The following is a 23,623-nucleotide window of genomic DNA, read 5'->3' as shown; positions in this document are numbered from 1 at the left end:
CTCTTTAAACTCTTCCGGTGTAGGCAGCCTGTTGTCACTAAGGTTTTGCGTTTTTTGGGAGGCGAAGGAAAGTTAAGAAGGGGGGGTGTCCTACTTGTAATTTAGCCGAGTTTGTTTTTGTTTTAGTGTAGAATTCAAACTTATTATGTATGGTTCCTTCGGTTGATCGCAGGCTAACCTTATTCAGGCCTCCACTAATTAAGTTCCACCACCTCCTAAGCCATGTGCTATATATGAGCTCTCCAGCTTCGATGTAACAAAGAGCAACAAAAAACTTTAGGTCTCAGATTCCCACATTGCTATAAGATTCACTGAGAAAACAAAGTTCATTGAAATAGCAGAAACCATCAACCTATTCCTAAAGAGATGTTCAGGTTCCGTGCTTATGATCACCTGATCATGCTTGCAAACACTAACACCAATATATTCTAACCCCTCAATTTATTAACAAGTTCCTATGTATTTTGTCAGCAAAAGAAAAAAACGTAACCTCCACGGCAGGCAACAACACTATCTTTTACACAAGAGGACTAAGAAACCCCCTCCTGCAAGAACCGATGACTCACTCAAGGCTTCAAAAACACTGACCATAAAAGGCTCTCTCTGCAAGGTATGTGCAACTCGCCTGCAGGTTCATCACGTCCCACCAGAGGAATCAAAGGTACTTTACAGTTTTTAAAATATAAAAACGCCACATTCGTCAAACTAAATAAAAACATGCAGAAAACTTAAACGATAACAATTATTAACTTTTAAGCCTACGTACGAACATAATAAGCATGTCTAAATTAAACTAATAAAACCAGTGCCCCCACACACAACATAGTAACCCCCCCCCCCTCTCTCCTCATAGAATCCCACATATGAAAAAAGCTTCAATGACTAAAAAAAAAAAAAAACAAAATACCACTCAAATAATTATTTCTCATCATAACACTATCTTCTCTGCATTGCCCAATATTAGTAAGACTACGCAAAATATCCATATCCAAAGAACCAAATCGAATTAAACCAGACAAAATAGTACTGAATCCGAACAAAAATTGATAAGTATATAGGTGAGACTTAAATCTTTAGCTGTGAAAATCCAAACCCGACTAAATCTTAACCAAATCTGAACAGATGCCTAACGCCTAAACATTAACATTGAAATTTAACTACGGCTTAAACTTAATGACAACAATCTAGATGCAACTAAATATACAAAATCCCGTGCGAAGCGCGGGAATACCACTAGTAATATATATACTAGGTGATGACATGCCGCAGTGTGAAAAAATTTAAAATATATTTTATCAAAATTAAAATTTTAGTTTTAAAAATTTAGGATTACCTTATGTGCATTTGCAGTTAATAAATTTTTAATTATTTTGGTTTATAATTATCACTAAATTAAAATACGTTTAGAAATTAAAAGGCTTTTAAGTTTAGTGTATATGGGTTGATGGTAAAGACTCTACCTTTGAATTTTTTGCTTTAAAATTTAAGCTGTTGATTTTGTGGCTTTAAATTTTATTATTGTAGGTTTATTTCAAAGTTTTAAAAGCACTAAACCTAAAGCTGTAGAAAAAAATGATTTCTAGAGCCATTATATTTCTTTTTAAAGATTTTGGGCTTTACCTTTAGTTTTTATTAATAAAGCTTAATTGCTTTGATTTTATTGCTCTAGAGAGAATTATTGCTGTGTAGAGCACTCACAATCAACATCAATCACCCCTATATGTATTATGAAGGGTTGTAAACATGTTAAAAATCAATTGAAATTAATCGATGATGTTCTTAGTGGAAATCAAGTATTGTATTTCCATATAAGACCATAAACCCCACTTATTACATAGCAAGTCCACTTTATATTTGATTTAAATAACACAAATTCTTCATAGTATTTTTTATCTACTGTCCAAGTATATTTGGTATGTTAATTAATTAGTGATTCAACTCCCGTATATTTATTACTCCAATTATATGTTTTAACCGAAACTGTAGAAGTTCTAAATGAATTAGCAGCATTTTAAAAAATTATCACTTCTTACAATATATATATAGGTTGCTAGACCTTAAAATAATGATTCAAAACCTATATTGGAACTTGGTATCATGGTACTTAGAGTATAAAAGACTGCTAATATACTTCATGGAGCTCAACATTGTGTGTTAACCTTCATATTAGGTTGATTGATGAATTATGAATCAATACAATTAAAACAGGAACATGTCCCATTGATATTAGTTGAGTCCAACTATTTATTTCTTTTATTTAAGGAACCATTAATTATTCTCTTTATATAATTAATCTATTTTTTTAAACATTAACTACCACATTATCTTTTATTTGGTAACTGTATCTTTCAAAAACAGTTTCCTCTTTCTTTTTATTACGATTGTTATGACCTACTAAAAAATAAGGGAGAATTGGAAAAATGAGACACTTTGAACTTTTGTTTGTCACAATAAGATTTTTCATACTTTTGGCAATTCTGGACATGTTTTACCCTTCTTTAATGGAAAAAATAGTAAATTAAATTTTAAAAATATAAAAAAAATATGAAAACTGTTGGAAACATAAGTATGAGAATATATATGTTTAAACTTAAAAAAAAAATTGGAATCTTATTTTATTTTATCTTCTAACTACAGTTAGAATACTCATTCTGGTAATCTACCTAGGTTACATGTCCGATTCTAAGTTTTAAACATAGATATATCAAGGGTATATACCGTAAACTAACATTTCTTGTATATTCTAACAAAGATAGAATCGGTTACGTTATAATCAAGAAAGATGTCTTCGGTATACCTACAGCTCGATAACGATATATAGCCACAACTCAATGATATAGGTCAGTTATATTACGTGACATAATTTGTTCTGACTTTTACCTTATATGAAGCCTAAAGGAAGAATACATTTCTCACCTACTATACGGTGTTCTGCTTAGGTAATGTACATATTCTAGGCAAATCGTGAAAATATGGAAACTTCCATATTCGGTTAAAGAAGTTTTCTAAATCTAAACTAAATCTACCATAAATCTCTCAAAATATATTTGAGAATATTTTCTCCACGTTCTTCTCCTTCTCCTCCTTCCACGATCTTTTTCTCTTCGTTTGTGTTTCTCTCTTCTTCATCCACAAAGTCACCTTTTCTCTCTATCAATACAACAATGTTTTAATCTATGTTATTTTGTCTTGTTTATTATATCATTCTCTTACCAAAAATACCGAGATTGTATGCCTCTTTACTCTACAAAGTTAACGGTGAGAGTTTATGTAAGTGATGACTACTAAATGTTGCCACTTGCTTACCTTTATTGTCCAGTTTTACCATTTTCTTGTTTGTTTCTGTTTCTTGAAATATAATGTATGTCATGTATCGTATTATTTATGAAATTTATGTATTGTGTGAAGACGTCAAACAACTTCATGCCAACAAGAAAAGCAAGACAAACATTCAAGATCAACTTCATGCAAACAACTTAAACAATATGCTATGGAAAAAAAAAGTGAATCAAGGCTGCAATGAGCTAACATTACATGGTAGGAGTAAAAACAAAAGCTTGGCACTGAACAAGAGTGTAAAAGATGATGCAAAACGCCAGATTTAAATTTCATAGCTGTCTTTATGTTCCAGATTGAGCTTGCTTGATCACATCAAGACCCTTGCATCAAAGCTATCACAAACTTCGGTTAAGCTCAATCTTGGTTAGTTATCACAGACATCAAGACCATTTCCTTCCTCACTGAGTCTGACTTGGATTGGTGCAACGTTAGGGGGATTCACCAATCCTTTGTCATCTCCATAAGTCAATATCATCACTCCAATCTTCAAAACAAATGTTAGAAACTTCAATAGTAAGTTCCATATGAGCAAGCACAAATACTTTTATACAAAACTAAAAAAGGATTTTCAAGATTTTCTTACCGTTCTGGCACTATAAGCCCAAGAATTCCGCCACACCTTTTATTTTTTCCTTCTTTATTTGTGAATGTGATGTCAAACATCTTTGCACCTTGTATACCACGACCAGTTTCTGGTATAAAAGCCTAAAACATAATCGCATTTACTGATTTGTAAATAAAGAGATTACGTGACAACTTCTTAATACATCAGTCCAAGTTTTTAAATGTAATTTTTACCTCTACCCTTGTGGTATAACGTGCACCTGCAAACTTCTTCTCACTCTTCATACCTTTTACAACTGGGACTGCAAAATACTCTTCATAAATGTGACGGTAATGGTCCAAAGCCTCAAGAACCTAAAAAAATTAAGCACAGAAATTAACATGTTTTTCAAGTATAGAAGTGCTTAAGGATTAGATCACAAAGGAAAAAACTAGTGTTACCACTTTATCTGCGTCTTCTTTTGTGGCGTGAGCAGTGTGTCCTTGCCAGAGGAACTCTCGGCTCCTGCGATGATTATAATTCAAGATTCAAACACACTTAAAACTATTAAGTTTCTTAACTCAAGAACTTATTAATCTAAGAACACTTTGATTTTGTAATGAACCGTCGAAACTCGTACGATTTCGTTTTTTCGTATGTGAGAACGAAGAGGAGGATGACGAAAACGAGATTAAAGACGAACCATCTGACGAAACACCGATTAAGAACAATGATTTTCCAAGAACCCTAAACCGCCATGGATGAAGTCAAGAGTTACGGCAGAGAAAAGAAGATTAAAAAAAAATTAGGGCAACTTTACGGGTTTTACCTCAACCGTATCTTTTTTTTTCCTTTTTTTTATTTTTAATTCTAAATCAATTACGAAAATCATTGTTATAATTATAATTCATATTAATTGGTTTATTTTAAGGGTATTATGGTATTTACAGGGAATTAAAATCTTATTTTCCTAAATAATCTTCTAAAAATCCCATTGAAACAAATCTAAGTTGAGAATGTCCTTTTTTTTTCCATTTTTTCCAAAAAATAAACCAAGTAGCAATCTTACAATACTAAAAGCCAAATATACTCAACATATATGGTGTCCACGTAGGCATAAAAAATCAGCCAATCACAATTTGTTCTAGAACCATATCATTTAAAACAAAATATGAAAATAAAACCTAAATCGATAATTGTAAGTATCTTTTGAGTTTCCATCACTTTATATTCGTTTGTTTTCTTAATAATCCTAAAGACGCTGCGCTCTAACCAAAAACTCATCGTATCCCATCACAATCTCTATTTCTTCTTCTGCAAATTTTTCTGTATTCTTAGCAATTTGGATTGGATTAAGATTCCCAGAAGGATCTAATCCACAATCTGATCTTCCCATGTTGAATCATATCTCAACTTGCTTCCCCTTCATCCCAGTCATGGTATTTACGAATCCAAGTGGGCAATCCATGGAGGCACACCAGGATACTCAGCATGAGACTGCCGTTTTTGATCCGGTTTGATTCTCCCATAGTCATTTTCATTTTGATTACGGAACATTTGATGTCACTAATGTTATTGTCTCATATGATCTTTATATTTGTAAACATCTGAAAGCAGGCAATGAGTGGACGTTTTCCTTGAAAATGGGCGTTGGAACTTCAATAATAAGGTAATTTTCTTTTTATAATTGGTCCCAAAAGGAACTTCAACATCAAATCACTATCTTATATGTCTTGTGATTGGATGATAGATGATGGTGTCTGATTGGTTAATTCAAATCTGGTCAAGGCAAGGGCTGGCTTCTGATTGGCTGCTTATAGGCTCCTATGAACCTTCCCATGTATCAGACCAGATACATGGTCCATGCTCCTTTAACTTTACAGCTCACTGTGGGAACCGAAATTCGCACTGTCGATTTCCGTTTAAATTAGGAAACTAGGAAAACCCTAATTTCCCAGAGGTCCCGGATATCTGCTAATACCACACGCCAAGCAATCAAAACACGAGATAACAACGATAAAGTATAAGAAATCGTAAAAGAGAGAGCAAATAGAAGTCTTATTTCGAGTTTGCGTATGAGCGTTTACAACAAGGTATAAGCCTTGGCTCGAGAGCTGTCGTCAAGACTCCTAGTTCTAAAAACCCTAAGACGGCTAAACCTAATTGAGTTGCAGCTCGAAATAACAAAAACAGAAAGTTGCCTAATTGCTCTAAGTGCAAAGTTTGCTGTGTAAAAAGTCTCCCCCATGCTTCTCGCCTAGGACTCCTTATATACTGGCTCCAAGGCCGGTTTGCACTTTTCCTCTTCTGCCCATAAGCCGTCATAGTGCAAAAATGGAGATATTCAATTTTTTCCGATCTTCGTAATTATCTTCAAAATTTCGTATTTATCCGCGGCAACTTGACATTTACTTTTCCTTGTGAACCAAGCGTAAACCGTCATGCGGCTTACGGGCTGTTAGTTAAGAAATCGTAAGTTGGGCCTCGAGTCATGTCTTAGGTCCCTTTGGGCCGTCTTCTGACTCGAAGCGTTTATTACAACTTCTTTCGATAAAGAACGAACTTTCCGGGGTTTTTACGGTAAAGCTTGATCGATGACTTAGAATGGCGGGAAACATGAAATGGGTTCGCTACGGTCTTCGGAAGATAGCATCGAAGGGTAGACGAGAATGCATGGACTAATGCCGTATCGACGTTTCGGAAGAGCTCGGTCGCTACGTAGCGACCGAGCGGAACACGCGTTCGGTCGTTGCGTAGCGAACTTTTTCGAGCTCTTGTCCGATATCTCGTGTTGCCTCCGCAAAGCTTTTCGTAAGTAATAATCTATTTCGAAAAAGTATTTATCGAAGAAAGTTTCTCATTTTCTTCTTCGGACGTTTTGAATGTTAACTTCGCTGTAACCGTTTTTGACCCCAACAGTTAGCCCTTCAGCTTGTTAGAGTCGAGACTCTAGCGCGCGGTTTGACGATTTTGGCAAAGTTAGGCATATTGGACGAAGTTTACTTTAAACTCCGCGGAAGAAAATTATTGAGAAAGCATATATTAAAAATATAAAATTTAGAGCCCATACTTCTATAAGTAGTGAGCTCTTGTCATTCATTTGCTTCACACCTTCCCTTCTTCAAAACCTCCAAAACCTCTCTAGCTCCAAATCTTTTGCTTCCAACATGTCTTCTTCCCACGGTGACAAGATAAGTTCTGATGTTGAGATGGGCGAGGCCACCTCTCTGGCTCCGATTCCGACTTCTCCGGTCGAAGCGCCGGCTTGCGTTGCTGACCATCTCTCCTTTCAAGAGAGATTAGTTCGTCACCAAGCCGAGAAGGAACAGGTTCGAGCTGGCGACGAGTTCCCATCCTCTTATGCACTGGCCATTGCTCCGGGTCCCGGGACTGAGTTCGTAACTCCGCGAGACGCGGGATCTCTCGCAGGCTCGGGCGTTCCGGAAGCTTCGGCTCTACCTGCCGGATCGTCCACGACTCCGATTCTCGTCGAGGATAAGGAGAGGGCTGCTGACTCTATGCCTCCTCCTCCGGCCAGGAAAGAGATCGTTCTAGCGCTGCACGCTCCCAGTGTTGTTCCGGTTGCTCAGCCTAAGGGCCGGAAGAGGAAGTTTACCAAGGGCAGTGACGGGGAATCTTCGCACCAAGGAGGCTCGAGCATAGCGTCGGGGCTTCGCGGAAAGGTTTGTCGCTCACTTAATCTCTTGACTGTTATATATTTTTTTAAAAGACAAAAAATCTCTAACTTTCTTCTCGTTTCGCAGTTCATGTCGTTGATCGATGGGATGATCAACGAGTGCGGTTCAGAGGCCAGTCGTCTTGTCGGGGAGTTGTTGGAGCTGCAGGGTAGATGGTCTGAAACCGAGGCCATGCTGACGGCTGTCAAGGATTCTCACTCCGTGTAAGTGTCGAAACTCGAGGTCGCAATAGAGGAGCTCGAGAGGGACCTCGGGAAGACGGCGAGTTCCTTGCTTAAGGAGAAGAAAGCCAGGAAGGCCAAATCTTCGGAGGTGCGTCGGCTTCAGCGTAAGATCGAGGGCGATGCAGGATTAGTGAGCCGCAGGATCCGAGAGGCCACTGACGCTCTTCGTTCCGAGTTTCAGGCTCGCTTGGCGAAGATCTCTACCTTTCTGGGCTCCCTCGAGTGCATCCGGAATAAGAATTTAGCCTTGGCGACGATTGAGGGTGGGGTGGCCGTGGTTCAGTCGTTCCAGAGTGAGACTCCTCCGACCTTAGAGACCGAAGAGGCCCGACTGTCCGGCTGCAAGGGAGATTTGGCAGTCGTGGATGGAGATTTCGATCTCATCCTAGCTGACATGAAATCCGCGTGCTTTCTTCCGACGTGTTCAAAAGGCCCAGAGGGGAAAGATCCGGTGCTCGGAGAAAGCAGAGGTGATGCGGCTCCATACTTGGACGAAGTGACGGGTGAAGAGGGAGCGTGAGTTCTGAGGATGACTTTGGTTAGATCTCTTGCGAGAGATTTTTTTTGTTTGATGTTTCGGCCTTAAATGGCCTTATTTCATATTTCGGGACTGGCCGTATGTGGCTTTGAATCCCTGCCGCTCTGCGGCTTTCTTTATATGACAAGATGATCGAGTTGCATTTTTCATAAGTTTACGTATGGTGTGGAAGGAGGGTGATGAGTTGTCGTCTCATATCCTTCTACGATGTGAAATGTTTTGTTCGATCATCCGTTTCGAGAGTTTTTCTGCGAGAAATAGACTTCGCGGGATATCTGAAGATGTCGAATATAAACATAGAGGCATGGTTTTGGGATCTCGTAACTTTTGGATATCATGCCTTGAGATGTTAGAGACCAATGCGCTGGGTTTAGGGCAAGACCTAAGTTTACTTTCGGTTTTAAGATTTTATACGGTGACTAGCCGGCTATCGATTTATCTGTCGCAATTTTAACCTGATTCGTACCGATTTAAAGTCTGCGATAGGTTCTCGGCTTACATGACTTTTTATATATGAATCGAGCATCTCTCCGGAGACAATTTTTAAGCCAACCGGAAGTGCTGGACCAAAATTTTGGGTTTCTTTTATAGCGCTATTATCCTTGTGTCGGATGTACAAGAGTCATCTTCGTGAGATGGCTATGTCTGTTTAGGACGTTCGAGAGTTTGATGTGATCAGCACCGGACTTGGCGGCAGATGCCGTCGTTTGGAGTTTTTGCGCAAAATATGTGTTAACATGTTCATCATTTTTTTGGACGGAGTGTCCGTTTTCGTTATTCAGAAGAAGTAACTCTCGAGGCATCTCTTGCGACGTCTCGCGATGCCAAAGACAGCTTCTCCCTAACAGCTGATTTATTTCTGAATATCGAAACAGAATCACCAGTCTTATAGGTGAGAACGACATCTGATTGATCTAATGCAGGGAGAGACTAAGAGGGGCGGCGGTTGTTACAGCAGGCGCCTTCCATGGTGATGAAGCAGACGATGCAGAAGATGAGAATGATGATTCCGTGTATTACTCCGAAAGTGACCGCATCCCTTTTTGTAAATTAATTAACTTTGAAAATCTTTTTATTATTATATATTTTGTTATTATATATTTTTTATTATTTATCTGAAAAATATACAAAATATAATTATATAAGTACAAAAGAAATTACACAACAATTAGATATGATTCACGTAACAAAATAACAAAATTTTCATTAATCAATGGAAATCGGCACCACTCAAAAGATGATAAATATCAATGCAAATATCAGCATCATTCATAGAAAAACATATCAACATCATTCATAAAAGAACAGGTTTTTACAGGTTTTTGGGAAAATGCTGTTACAATTTTATAGTTTAGCTTAGTATTTTTTTTTTACAATTTTAACAAAAAATCAATTTCTTTTTTCAAAATAAGAAAAATAGTCTCGGGCGTAGCCCGGGTTAACCTTTAGTCAAATAATAAAAAATAGAGTTTTAAGAGTTTTAGTTAGCCTTTGGGTATATTATTAATTGGGGTTTTAAACCCTAACCCCTAAACATAAACTTCTAAATTTTAATATTTTTCATAATATAGTTTTAATCTTAAATTTAAATTCAAAATTTAATCACTTTAAATATATAATTTCAAATTTAAATTCTAAACATCAAACACTAAATCTTAAACCTACACTCCAAATCTGTTACCCTAAACTTAAACCTTGCATATATACAAAATCATAAATCTAATCTTTTCAAACTTATAATAAATTAGAAAAAAACAAATGTAATATTTTTTACTTTGACTTCTAAACCCTAAACATGCCCTAAACCCTAACTACAAACTCTAAACATTCCCTAAACCCTAACTACATTCTTCAAACCTTATATCCTGTTGAAATAATATCACTTTTTATTATTTAGTTTCACATCTTAAGTTTAAATTCAAATTCTAATATATATATTTTTTTAAAATTGAAATATTTAGCCAAAACCTAATATTTTTTACTAACTTCAAATTTTAAATTTAACCTCAAAGTCTAATAAATCTTAAATCTAAACACAAAATATAAGAAATATTTTCATTTAGATTTTATTATTTAAATATTTTAGTCAATCACACAACCAACAAATTTGAATACTAAATTTAGATTTCTAATTTTAAATTATGGTATCAGATTATTTTTAAAAAAGTTTTGTTTATCAGTATTTTAATTTTTTAAAAAAAATCTAATACTAATAAAAAATGCTAACTTTCATCATACCCTAAACCCTAAATTTTGAATATTTCATCATAAAATCCAAAGATAACACAACAAGTAACATGGTAAAAAGAAAATTTTATACTAGTAATAAATTATAATTTTTTTATTTTTCTACTTCAAGATCTAAACCCTAAACATGCCTTGAACTTCAACATCCAATACATAATAAACTTCAAAATGAACATTTATAAAAAGTAATTACTAGAACAAAAGTATATTAAATTTTTACTTTTAATATTTAATCAATCACACAACATGTGGAATTTTTTATACAAATTTAGATTTCAAATTTTAAATTATAATACCAAATTATTTAAAGTTTTAGATAGTTTTATATTAATTATAAATAAATAAAAAGATAATTTGTATTGTTTATTTTGAACCATTGATAAGTTTAGATCAAAGATCCAAAATAACTCTTCTATCTATTCTCACCTTTTGTTTATATTGGTTAGGCGTGGATTACCATTTGCACCGTTAGATGGTATCGAATCAACGCTTGAGATTAATTGTTTTTAATTTGTTTTTTTAATTATTTTCCGAGATCTCGTTCTCGAGAGACGAGAGAAAGAGAGAGAGAGAGAAGAGATGGAGATGGTCGAGAGAGGAGAAGATGCGACGGCCGGTACTATCCTTTCTCACACCCTTGATTGAACCTCGTTAGGCGTCAGAGAAGGTGAACGGGTCTGATAGAGATGTGTCGGAGAAGACATGGGAAGAGGCTCGTCGGTTCGCCTGTCTATATCTCTCTCTCTCTGTGTTTTGAATCTGTTTTTTTTGTTCATGGGCAGAGCTGGTGGTCGTTAGCAGAGCAATATATGGTGGTATGCAGGACTGGAATTAATTACATACATGAATCTGTTTATATTCATGTGTGAACTTCTTCTGGTAACCATAGTTTTAGATTTTGTTGGTATGTTCTGTTTTTATGTTCATTGGAGCTCTGATAAATTGCAAATTTTGATGATTCAGGTGGTGGGAGTTTGAAGCGTCAATGGAATTGGAGTCGAGAAATATAGAAGAGAAGAGATGGAGTTGGTTCAGAGGCAAGGGAAGAGATACAGATAAGAAGTTTGATGGCGGTGGAAGAGTAAAGATTGATGCGGTTGACGGCGGCGAAGAGTTGGTGCAGAGATAGGATTTTTTCTTTTTAGGTTAAGCTGGTTTAGTTTTTTTTTTTAATTTCTAAACCGGGTTTATGTGTAAACCTTAGGTTAATCATGTTTGGTTTAATGTTTTTAATTTGTTTATGGTTTAATGTATTCTTTAATTATTTGCATATTGATTTTAATCAATAAAATTTAATTTTTATATATGAATTAATTTTTAATTTTATTTTAATTAATTAAATTTTAATAAATTAATTTAAACATTTTTTATTATTTTATTTTTGATTATAGCAAAATTACGGTTCTATTAAATGTTTAATATAACAAAACTTAAACGCTACGATATCTCTATTATTATTATAGCACATGAAAATACGCTACGATAAAGGGGAGGTTTATTATAGCTGCGGCTGTCTGAGCGTTTACAAAAACGCTACGAAAGCCCTATAGTAGCGTTTTTTCGGGTGCTACCAATACCGATATTTTTGTAGTGGCATTGAAGATGTCCGGCCGGTTCTCTCGCTTCAAAAGAAAGTGTTTGAAGCTAGGCCTGAGCATTTTAACCTGAACCCGAAAATCCGAACCGGAACCGACTAAAAAATACCCGATCCGGAACCGAACTGAAAATTTACAAGTACATTTTGGGTCTAAATTTCTTTTACCCGAAAGAACCGGAACCGAAAGGAACCGACCCAGATAGACCCGGACCCGAAAAGACCTAACCCGAATAGACCCGACCCGATAAGAACCGATTTGTACCCGACTTAAAAACATGTATATCTAAAACTATGATTTTTTTGTTCTATTTTATATATATTATTTTATGATTTAGTTGAAATATCTTTTGTTAACAATATTTGTTATTATCTTGTAACATTTTTTTAAGTAATATGAAGCTTTAAAATGTAAAATTTAGTGTTTAAAACTGTTTTATTTTAATTATTAATAGTTTCATTTAAATTATTTTATAAAATTTTAGATATATATGACAAATATCAACTAAATTTGATCGCGTTGGGCATGCCATGTCTTTTTCAGATCCTAAATACCTGGATCCGACCAGGAACCGAGATGGACCCGAAAAATTACGGGTATTTTATAGATATTTTTAATTATAGACCTAAACCGACCCGGACCCGAAAAGAACTGACCCGAACCCGACTCGAAAATTCTCAAGTACCTATTGGGTCTAAATATTTAGGACCCAAAAGACCCGGACCCGAAAGGAACCGGACCCGAAAGGAACCGGCTCGAACCCGACCCGAAGACCCGAACGTCCAGGCCTATTTGAAGCTATGGTGGTGTCTCTTGGTCGTTCTTCTTCTCTCATGTCCGTTAAAGGTGTGTATCAACTCATTTCCAAGCTAAAACCTTTCAAGAAGAAAACTTTTCAGGTTCCTTGGTTGTAAGCTAATCCTAAACTTTCTTGACATTTCAAGCTGCTAGCGGTTTTGAACCTAGTTTCTGTCCCAGAACCATTATTTGTGTTGTGTCTGGTCTAAACGAGTTTTTTATTTTTAAATAAACTTAATGAGTTTTTATAATAAAAATATTTAAAGAATAGAAAAATCTGTATTATATATACATAGTACATATCTTATAGTGCAAGTAATCATCCTTTTTTTTGAAATATCTAAAAGTAGTGGGTGATATACAACGATGTTGATTCAATGTCTGCACTGCAACCAAGGCCAATTCACATTTCGTTACACTAAATTGCTCTGGAAAAAAACATAACAAATTCGATTGGAACGTAAAATCCCAAATCTTAATGAAAGTCCACAAGTGGTTAATATAATCGGGCTGTTGTACCTCATCTAATGTTAATATTATCTATTAGATGACAAAAAGTATTAAATTAAAGTCCACTAGTGGTTAATATAAATATATAATATGGCTGTTGTACCTCATCTCATGTTAATTAGATGACAAAAAGGAAATTAAACTAAAGTCCACAAGTGGTTAATACTGTCTGGCTGTTATACCTCATCTCATGATAATATAATCCAAGTGTTTTCATTATTATTTTATGGACTATTGGGTAGAGTTATTGGTCTTCGCTGGTGGCTTTTCTCCCAATTCAATCAAAATTATTGGTGTTCCTCTTTCTCTTGTTCATTAATCAAAACAGTGAGTTTGGGTTTTGGTTTCTTCTGAAAGTTTGAGCAAAGAGGGAGGCTGTGTAGCACTAAATTTCTCATGTGATCAAGCGGTGTGAATCAAACCTGCAGCTGCTTATTTGGTAATAGAAATTACATTTTATGATGAAGGCTAATCTCGAGGCTCTGGAGACGCTAGGCAAAAACTTCAAGAAAGGCGAGAGGATCTGTTAATAAGAGTTTCCATAGAAGAAGGTAGAGGTTTGGAGCGGCTACCTCAAGTTGAAGGATGGTTTTCAAGGTAGCGAGTATTGACTCTCAGGTCAGTGATCTGCTTAGGTTTAAACCAACTGAAATCAAAAGATTGTGTATTTTGGATATTTTTCCAAAAAATGCATATCAAGCGTAAGTATGGTAAAGAGTATGGAAGAAGTTGGAAGAAGTTAAAGAGCTTCTGTCTGAAGGAGTTTTGAAGAGTTGGCCGGAAAAAGACCTGCACCAAAGGTGGTGAAGAAAGTATCCAAACAACAATAGGTTTGGATTCAATGGTTAGAAAGGCATGGGACAGCATCATGAAACCTGAACGAAGAACTTTAGGTATTTATGGCATGGGGGGAGTTGGGAAAACAACCCTCTTAGCTCGTATCAACAACAAATTCAACGAAGAGGTGAATGAACTTGATGTTGTGATATGGGTTGTGGTCTCTAAAGATTTGCAATACAACGGCATTCGGAATCAGATTCTAGGAAAATTACGTGTTGACAAGGACTGGGAAAAGGAAAAGAAAAGAAGAGGAGAAAGAAAACATCTTCCATAGACAAAATCCTAGGAAGAAAGAAATTTATAGTGCTATTAGATGATCTGTGGAGCGAGGTAGATTTGGACAGATTGGAGTTCCACGTCCAACTCAAGAAAATGGATCAAAGATAGTTTTCACCACTCGCTCAAAGGAAGTTTGCAGATACATGGAAGCTGATGATGAGTTAAAACTTAATGTTTTGTCAACGAATGAAGCGTGGGAACTGTTCCAAAATGTAGTTGGAGAAGTCTCATTAAAGCGGCATCCAGATATTCCCACACTTGCCAAAAAAAATTTCTGAAAAATGTTATGGCTTGCCACTTGCACTCAATGTGATTGCGAAGGCCATGTCATGTAAAGAGGATGTACATGAATGGCGTCATGCATTGATGTTCTCAATACATCTAGGGCACAAGTTCCAGGTATGGAAGAAAAGATTCTTTCAATTTGAAGTTCAGCTATGATGGTTTAGAGGACGAAACGGTGAGAATGAAATCATGCTTCCTATATTGTCTTGTTCCCGGAAGATTATGAAATAAAGAAGGAGGAGTTGATAGAGTATTGGATCAACGAAGGATTTATAAATGGAAAGAGAGATGAAGATGGAAGTAACTTTGAGGTCAGTATAATAGGTTCATTAGACTTTCCATTGTGCATGTTATCCTGGTGTTGTGTCTAAACATGGAAATGTAATAATAATATCTGAGATTTCCTCTTTGTCTCGCTTTCAGTTCAGTCAAGAGTTGGAAATGGAAGGGACTGTGTTCACGCCTGTTTGGAAGGAATGAAGCATGTCAAATCTGAACAAGGCGAGATGCTTACTATGCCTTTTCTTGACCTCTGCAAGACCCTCTTCCCTTTTAGGTAACGAAAGGATTATACTTTTCTGCTCTCTAAATGCTTCCGAATGGCGATTCTGACATTTTTGGATGATTGTTCATTGTTCTTCAGCAATATAAGCTCACGTGTATATCTTGTTCTGTTTACTTTTTAGTTGACTTCATTTATTTTTTTGGTTTCTGTTTTCCCAGATAAGTTTGGAGCTGCTATGACTATCGTGAAATCTGACATTAGTGGCAACATAACGGTAAAGTTTTGATACGTGACTATCGTTAGATAGATTAGTATATTTTACATTAAAAGTTTTGGTAATTTCTATTAATAATTGGTTTTGAAGTTTTATTTTTTCTGTATTAGTATAAGAGGTTTCAGTATTCTATAAAGTTGTATTCCTATATATGGGTTTCATATGATTAATAATATACAAGCTTCAAGAATTAACTTAATCTCTAAGATAGATTATGTTAAAAGGAATTAAGCTTTTTGTTCATATCAAGTTCTCTTCTAGTTTCCATGATTTTGGTAATCATAGATCACAAATCCGTTTAGCATGCGTAGTACAAACCATTGGTAAAAGTGCATTGTCTCAGTTCTTACTCTTCTGACCTAGTAATGTGTAACTCTGATGTAGAGAAAATGTCCTGTACCTGCGTCACGACCTCTGTACATTGGATTGTTGTTTTACAATATAAAATTGTTTGTCTGTCTCTTCTGTAGAGGTTGGAGAAGAACTACTTGTCTGATCCAGAAAAGTACAAGTACTTGTACACCATTGTTCAAGGTGAAATTGAGTCAGGGACAGCAAAAGGATCGTCTAGTTGTACCAATGGTCTTCTCTGGTTAACCAGGTAAACAATATCGGCATGTAAACACAATACACACTTTTCTTACGAAAATGATTGCTTCTCAGAAACAGATAAACATATATTGATTCTTTCAGGGCAATGGATTTCTTAGTGGAGTTATGCCGCAACTTGGTAGCACATCAAGACTGGTCAATGTCACAAGCTTGTGGTGACTCGTACCAAAAAACACTGAAGAAATGGCACGGATGGTTCGCTAGCTCTACCTCTTCTGTACGAACTTTACTTGCGCCTTTATGTCACTCCTTTCACTGTTTGAACCACATTTTCTACAAACCGTGTCTCATTTTAATTTCCTGATAAATGGTAAACCTTTTCTTTTTATCAGATGGGTTTAAAGCTTGCTCCAGACAGGAAGAAGTTCATGGAGGTTACAGCTGGTTCTGGTGACATCAATGCTGACATGGAAAGGTTTTGCTCAGAGTTTGGTCCGTTCCTTCAAGAAAATCACAAATTTCTGGTAAACATGGACTTTAAAAACCTCAAATTATTGCAATGTCTTCAGATTTCATTCTGTTATTCTTGTTTTATTTATTCGCAGGCTAGTGTTGGTATGGATGACATGAAAGCTGCTTAAGCCACCATATGTGTACTGCCTGTCTGGTTTAACTTTTCTTCTTTGGATTCTAAAACTTGTAGACCCTCCAAAAGAAACAGAATAGTATGTCCATTTCTATCTGAATGTTGTTCACTTTATACTATAAAGTTTATAGCTTACGAATTAATCTTCTCATTAGTCTTTCTTACGTAAATGTCTCAAATGTTTGCGGAGGTTATCTTATACAATAAAGTAGACTTGCCTCTCTCCTCATTAAGCCACGTCATCGAGGAGAATGGGGCTTTTGGCGACACGTGTCGGCACACTAACCACTCGCGATTTTCTGCATCCTGCCGGGTTTCTTTATTCTTTACTTTGAACTGGTTTTTTATTGATTTAAGCCCAAAATTATTAAAATTTTGTCGCTTTGTTTTGTCACTTATAGCTTAACGGGCCCTAAATGTATTGGCTTCTAATTTTCGTAAAGGTCTATAAGGGCATCGTATTACATTAATAATTTTGTATCCGTTAACGACATAGTTGTTAGGCCAAGGTCCATGAAAGTAATGCAGTCATATTACTATTTTCTGCGTAGCTACAGTCGTCTCTTCCAAGACGTTGCCCTAACGTTTCAACTCCACTAAATTTGCTTCAGTTGCTAATGAATAAAGGCATTTACTCCGAGATTCCCACTACGTCTTCGTGAATTGAGACTCACCACTTTCCACAGTACAATCATTCAATCTATGTATAGACCCACAGGTAGTTCTAGGCTTCTAGCTCACATATTTCTTTGTCTTTTTTTGGTACCATACAATCTCTCTTAAACAGCACAGCTAACAATGACCAATTCTCAGCCTCTTTAAACTCTTCCGGTGTAGGCAGCCTGTTGTCACTAAGGTTTTGCGTTTTTTGGGAGGCGAAGGAAAGTTAAGAAGGGGGGTGTCCTACTTGTAATTTAGCCGAGTTTGTTTTTGTTTTAGTGTAGAATTCAAACTTATTATGTATGGTTCCTTCGGTTGATCGCAGGCTAACCTTATTCAGGCCTCCACTAATTAAGTTCCACCACCTCCTAAGCCATGTGCTATATATGAGCTCTCCAGCTTCGATGTAACAAAGAGCAACAAAAAACTTTAGGTCTCAGATTCCCACATTGCTATAAGATTCACTGAGAAAACAAAGTTCATTGAAATAGCAGAAACCATCAACCTATTCCTAAAGAGATGTTCAGGTTCCGTGCTTATGATCACCTGATCATGCTTGCAAACACTAACACCAATATATTCTAACCCCTCAATTTATTAACAAGTTCCTATGTATTTTGTCAGCAAAAGAAAAAAACGTAACCTCCACGGCAGGCAACAACACTATCTTTTACACAAGAGGACTAAGAAACCCCCTCCTGCAAGAACCGATGACTCACTCAAGGCTTCAAAAACACTGACCATAAAAGGCTCTCTCTGCAAGGTATGTGCAACTCGCCTGCAGGTTCATCACGTCCCACCAGAGGAATCAAAGGTACTTTACAGTATTTAAAATATAAAAACGCCACATTCGTCAAACTAAATAAAAACATGCAGAAAACTTAAACGATAACAATTATTAACTTTTAAGCCTACGTACGAACATAATAAGCATGTCTAAATTAAACTAATAAAACCAGTGCCCCCACACACAACATAGTAACCCCCCCCCTCTCTCCTCATAGAATCCCACGTATGAAAAAAGCTTCAATGACTAAAAAAAAAAAAAAACAAAATACCACTCAAATAATTATTTCTCATCATAACACTATCTTCTCTGCATTGCCCAATATTAGTAAGACTACGCAAAATATACATATCCAAAGAACCAAATCGAATTAAACCAGACAAAATAGTACTGAATCCGAACAAAAATTGATAAGTATATAGGTGAGACTTAAATCTTTAGCTGTGAAAATCCAAACCCGACTAAATCTTAACCAAATCTGAACAGATGCCTAACGCCTAAACATTAACATTGAAATTTAACTACGGCTTAAACTTAATGACAACAATCTAGATGCAACTAAATATACAAAATCCCGCGCGAAGCGCGGGAATACCACTAGTAATATATATACTAGGTGATGACATGCCGCAGTGTGAAAAAAATTAAAATATATTTTATCAAAATTAAAATTTTAGTTTTAAAAATTTAGGATTACCTTATGTGCATTTGCAGTTAATAAATTTTTAATTATTTTGGTTTATAATTATCACTAAATTAAAATACGTTTAGAAATTAAAAGGCTTTTAAGTTTAGTATATATGGGTTGATTGGTAAAGACTCTACCTTTGAATTTTTTGCTTTAAAATTTAAGCTGTTGATTTTGTGGCTTTAAATTTTATTACTGTAAGTTTATTTCAAAGTTTTAAAAGCACTAAACCTAAAGCTGTAGAAAAATTGATTTCTAGAGCAATTATATTTCTTTTTAAAGATTTTGGGCTCTACCTTTAGTTTTTATTAATAAAGCTTAATTGCTTTGATTTTATTGCTCTAGAGAAAATTATTGCTGTGTAGAGCACTCACAATTAACACCAATGACCCCTATATGTATTATGAAGGGTTGTAAACATGTTAAAAATCAATTGAAATTAATCGATGATGTTCTTAGTGGAAATCAAGTATTGTATTTCCATATAAGACCATAAACCCCACTTATTACATAGCAAGTCCACTTTATATTTGATTTAATTAACACAAATTCTTCATAGTATTTTTTATCTACTGTCCAAGTATATTTGGTATGTTAATTAATTAGTGATTCAACTCCCGTATATTTATTACTCCAATTATATGTTTTAACCGAAACTGTAGAAGTTCTAATTGAATTAGCAGCATTTTAAAAAATTATCACTTCTTACAATATATATATAGGTTGCCAGACCTTAAAATAATGATTCAAAACCTATATTGGAACTTGGTATCATGGTACTTAGAGTATAAAAGACTGCTAATATACTTCATGAGGCTCAACATTGTGTGTTAACCTTCATATTAGGTTGATTGATGAATTATGAATCAATACAATTAAAACAGGAACATGTCCCATTGATATTAGTTGAGTCCAACTATTTATTTCTTTTATTTAAGGAACCATTAATTATTCTCTTTATATAATTAATCTATTTTTTTTAAACATTAACTACCACGTTATCTTTTATTTGGTAACTGTATCTTTCAAAAACAGTTTCCTCTTTCTTTTTATTACGATTGTTATGACCTACTAAAAAATAAGGGAGAATTGGAAAAATGAGACACTTTGAACTTTTGTTTGTCACAATAAGATTTTTCATACTTTTGGCAATTCTGGACATGTGTTACCCTTCTTTAATGGAAAAAATAGTAAATTAAATTTTAAAAATATAAAAAAATATGAAAACTGTTGGAAACATAAGTATGAGAATATATATGTTTAAACTTAAAAAAAAATTGGAATCATATTTTATTTTATCTTCTAACTACAGTTAGAATACTCATTCTGGTAATCTACCTAGGTTACATGTCCGATTCTAAGTTTTAAACATTGATATATCAAGGGTATATACCGTAAACTAACATTTCTTGTATATTCTAACAAAGATAGAATCGGTTACGTTATAATCAAGAAAGATGTCTTCGGTATACCTACAGCTCGATAACGATATATAGCCACAACTCAATGATATAGGTCAGTTATATTACGTGACATAATTTGTTCTGACTTTTACCTTATATGAAGCCTAAAGGAAGAATACATTTCTCACCTAGTATACGGTGTTCTGCTTAGGTAATGTACATATTCTAGGCAAATCGTGAAAATATGGAAACTTCCATATTCGGTTAAAGAAGTTTTCTAAATCTAAACTAAATCTACCATAAATCTCTCAAAGTATATTTGAGAATATTTTCTCCACGTTCTTCTCCTTCTCCTCCTTCCACGATCTTTTTCTCTTCGTTTGTGTTTCTCTCTTCTTCATCCACAAAGTCACCTTTTCTCTCTATCAATACAACAATGTTTTAATCTATGTTATTTTGTCTTGTTTATTATATCATTCTCTTACCAAAAATACCGAGATTGTATGCCTCTTTACTCTACAAAGTTAACGGTGAGAGTTTATGTAAGTGATGACTACTAAATGTTGCCACTTGCTTACCTTTATTGTCCAGTTTTACCATTTTCTTGTTTGTTACTGTTTCTTGAAATATAATGTATGTCATGTATCGTATTATTTATGAAATTTATGTATTGTGTGAAGACGTCAAACAACTTCATGCCAACAAGAAAAGCAAGACAAACATTCAAGATCAACTTCATGCAAACAACTTAAACAATATGCTATGGAAAAAAAAAGTGAATCAAGGCTGCAATGAGCTAACATTACATGGTAGGAGTAAAAACAAAAGCTTGGCACTGAACAAGAGTGTAAAAGCTGATGCAAAACGCCAGATTTTAATTTCATAGCTGTCTTTATGTTCCAGATTGAGCTTGCTTGATCACATCAAGACCCTTGCATCAAAGCTATCACAAACTTCGGTTAAGCTCAATCTTGGTTAGTTATCACAGACATCAAGACCATTTCCTTCCTCACTGAGTCTGACTTGGATTGGTGCAACGTTAGGGGGATTCACCAATCCTTTGTCATCTTCATAAGTCAATATCATCACTCCAATCTTCAAAACAAATGTTAGAAACTTCAATAGTAAGTTCCATATGAGCAAGCACAAATACTTTTATACAAAACTAAAAAAGGATTTTCAAGATTTTCTTACCGTTCTGGCACTATAAGCCCAAGAATTCCGCCACACCTTTTATTTTTTCCTTCTTTATTTGTGAATGTGATGTCAAACATCTTTGCACCTTGTATACCACGACCAGTTTCTGGTATGAAAGCCTAAAACATAATCGCATTTACTGATTTGTAAATAAAGAGATTACGTGACAACTTCTTAATACATCAGTCCAAGTTTTTAAATGTAATTTTTACCTCTACCCTTGTGGTATAACGTGCACCTGCAAACTTCTTCTCACTCTTCATACCTTTTACAACTGGGACTGCAAAATACTCTTCATAAATGTGACGGTAATGGTCCAAAGCCTCAAGAACCTAAAAAAATTAAGCACAGAAATTAACATGTTTTTCAAGTATAGAAGTGCTTAAGGTTTAGATCACAAAGGAAAAAACTAGTGTTACCTCTTTATCTGCGTCTTCTTTTGTGGCGTGAGCAGTGTGTCCTTGCCAGAGGAACTCTCGGCTCCTGCGATGATTATAATTCAAGATTCAAACACACTTAAAACTATTAAGTTTCTTAACTCAAGAACTTATTAATCTAAGAACACTTTGATTTTGTAATGAACCGTCGAAACTCGTACGATTTCGTTTTTTCGTATGTGAGAACGAAGAGGAGGATGACGAAAACGAGATTAAAGACGAACCATCTGACGAAACACCGATTAAGAACAATGATTTTCCAAGAACCCTAAACCGCCATGGATGAAGTCAAGAGTTACGGCAGAGAAAAGAAGATTAAAAAAAAATTAGGGCAACTTTACGGGTTTTACCTCAACCGTATCTTTTTTTTCCTTTTTTTTTATTTTTAATTCTAAATCAATTACGAAAATCATTGTTATAATTATAATTCATATTAATTGGTTTATTTTAAGGGTATTATGGTATTTACAAGAATTAAAATCTTATTTTCCTAAATAATCTTCTAAAAATCCCATTGAAACAAATCTAAGTTGAGAATGTCCTTTTTTTCCCATTTTTTCCAAAAAATAAACCAAGTAGCAATCTTACAATACTAAAAGCCAAATATACTCAACATATATGGTGTCCACGTAGGCATAAAAAATCAGCCAATCACAATTTGTTCTAGAACCATATCATTTAAAACAAAATATGAAAATAAAACCTAAATCGATAATTGTAAGTATCTTTTGAGTTTCCATCACTTTATATTCGTTTGTTTTCTTAATAATCCTAAAGACGCTGCGCTCTAACCAAAAACTCATCGTATCCCATCACAATCTCTATTTCTTCTTCTGCAAATTTTTCTGTATTCTTAGCAATTTGGATTGGATTAAGATTCCCAGAAGGATCTAATCCACAATCTGATCTTCCCATGTTGAATCCTATCTCAACTTGCTTCCCCTTCATCCCAGTCATGGTATTTACGAATCCAAGTGGGCAATCCATGGAGGCACACCAGGATACTCAGCATGAGACTGCCGTTTTTGATCCGGTTTGATTCTCCCATAGTCATTTTCATTTTGATTACGGAACATTTGATGTCACTAATGTTATTGTCTCATATGATCTTTATATTTGTAAACATCTGAAAGCAGGCAATGAGTGGACCTTTTCCTTGAAAATGGGCGTTGGAACTTCAATAATAAGGTAATTTTCTTTTTATAATTGGTCCCATAAGGAACTTCAACATCAAATCACTATCTTATATGTCTTGTGATTGGATGATAGATGATGGTGTCTGATTGGTTAATTCAAATCTGGTCAAGGCAAGGGCTGGCTTCTGATTGGCTGCTTATAGGCTCCTATGAACCTTCCCATGTATCAGACCAGATACATGGTCCATGCTCCTTTAACTTTACAGCTCACTGTGGGAACTGAAATTCGCACTGTCGATTTCCGTTTAAATTAGGAAACTAGGAAAACCCTAATTTCCCAGAGGTCCCGGATATCTGCTAATACCACACGCCAAGCAATCAAAACACGAGATAACAACGATAAAGTATAAAAAATAGTAAAAAGAGAGCAAATAGAAGTCT

At 35.1% G+C, this 23,623-nt stretch overlaps 1 protein-coding gene, 2 long non-coding RNA genes and 1 pseudogene across 3 annotated transcripts; 3 read left to right on the top strand and 1 right to left on the bottom strand.

Moving 5' to 3' along the window:
- Nucleotides 1–10,714: 10,714 nt before the first annotated feature.
- Nucleotides 10,715–11,894, top strand: LOC106402371. The gene is made up of 2 exons (XR_001280658.3): nucleotides 10,715–11,469; nucleotides 11,554–11,894. It is a non-coding gene; the product is annotated as an uncharacterized LOC106402371 (long non-coding RNA).
- Nucleotides 11,895–12,985: 1,091 nt separating this feature from the next.
- LOC125588313 lies at nucleotides 12,986–15,377 on the top strand (annotated as a pseudogene).
- A 208-nt stretch (nucleotides 15,378–15,585) lies between these two features.
- On the top strand, nucleotides 15,586–17,356 carry LOC125588725 (glycolipid transfer protein 1-like). The gene is made up of 5 exons (XM_048760438.1): nucleotides 15,586–15,676; nucleotides 16,147–16,277; nucleotides 16,370–16,505; nucleotides 16,621–16,752; nucleotides 16,834–17,356. Exons 1-5 carry the CDS (start codon nucleotides 15,638–15,640, stop codon nucleotides 16,867–16,869), a joined length of 474 nt encoding a protein of 157 aa, XP_048616395.1. The 5' UTR covers nucleotides 15,586–15,637; the 3' UTR covers nucleotides 16,870–17,356.
- A 3,726-nt stretch (nucleotides 17,357–21,082) lies between these two features.
- Nucleotides 21,083–23,095, bottom strand: LOC125588724. Its single transcript, XR_007324854.1, has 2 exons — nucleotides 22,029–23,095; nucleotides 21,083–21,941 (listed from the first exon to the last, which is right to left on the bottom strand). It is a non-coding gene; the product is annotated as an uncharacterized LOC125588724 (long non-coding RNA).
- Nucleotides 23,096–23,623: the final 528 nt, after the last annotated feature.

The sequence above is a fragment of the Brassica napus genome, chromosome C6, assembly GCF_020379485.1.
Source record: "Brassica napus cultivar Da-Ae chromosome C6, Da-Ae, whole genome shotgun sequence".
NCBI lineage: Eukaryota > Viridiplantae > Streptophyta > Magnoliopsida > Brassicales > Brassicaceae > Brassica > Brassica napus.
Note: the sequence above shows the minus strand (reverse complement) of the source record. Positions and strands in the feature narration are given on the sequence as shown.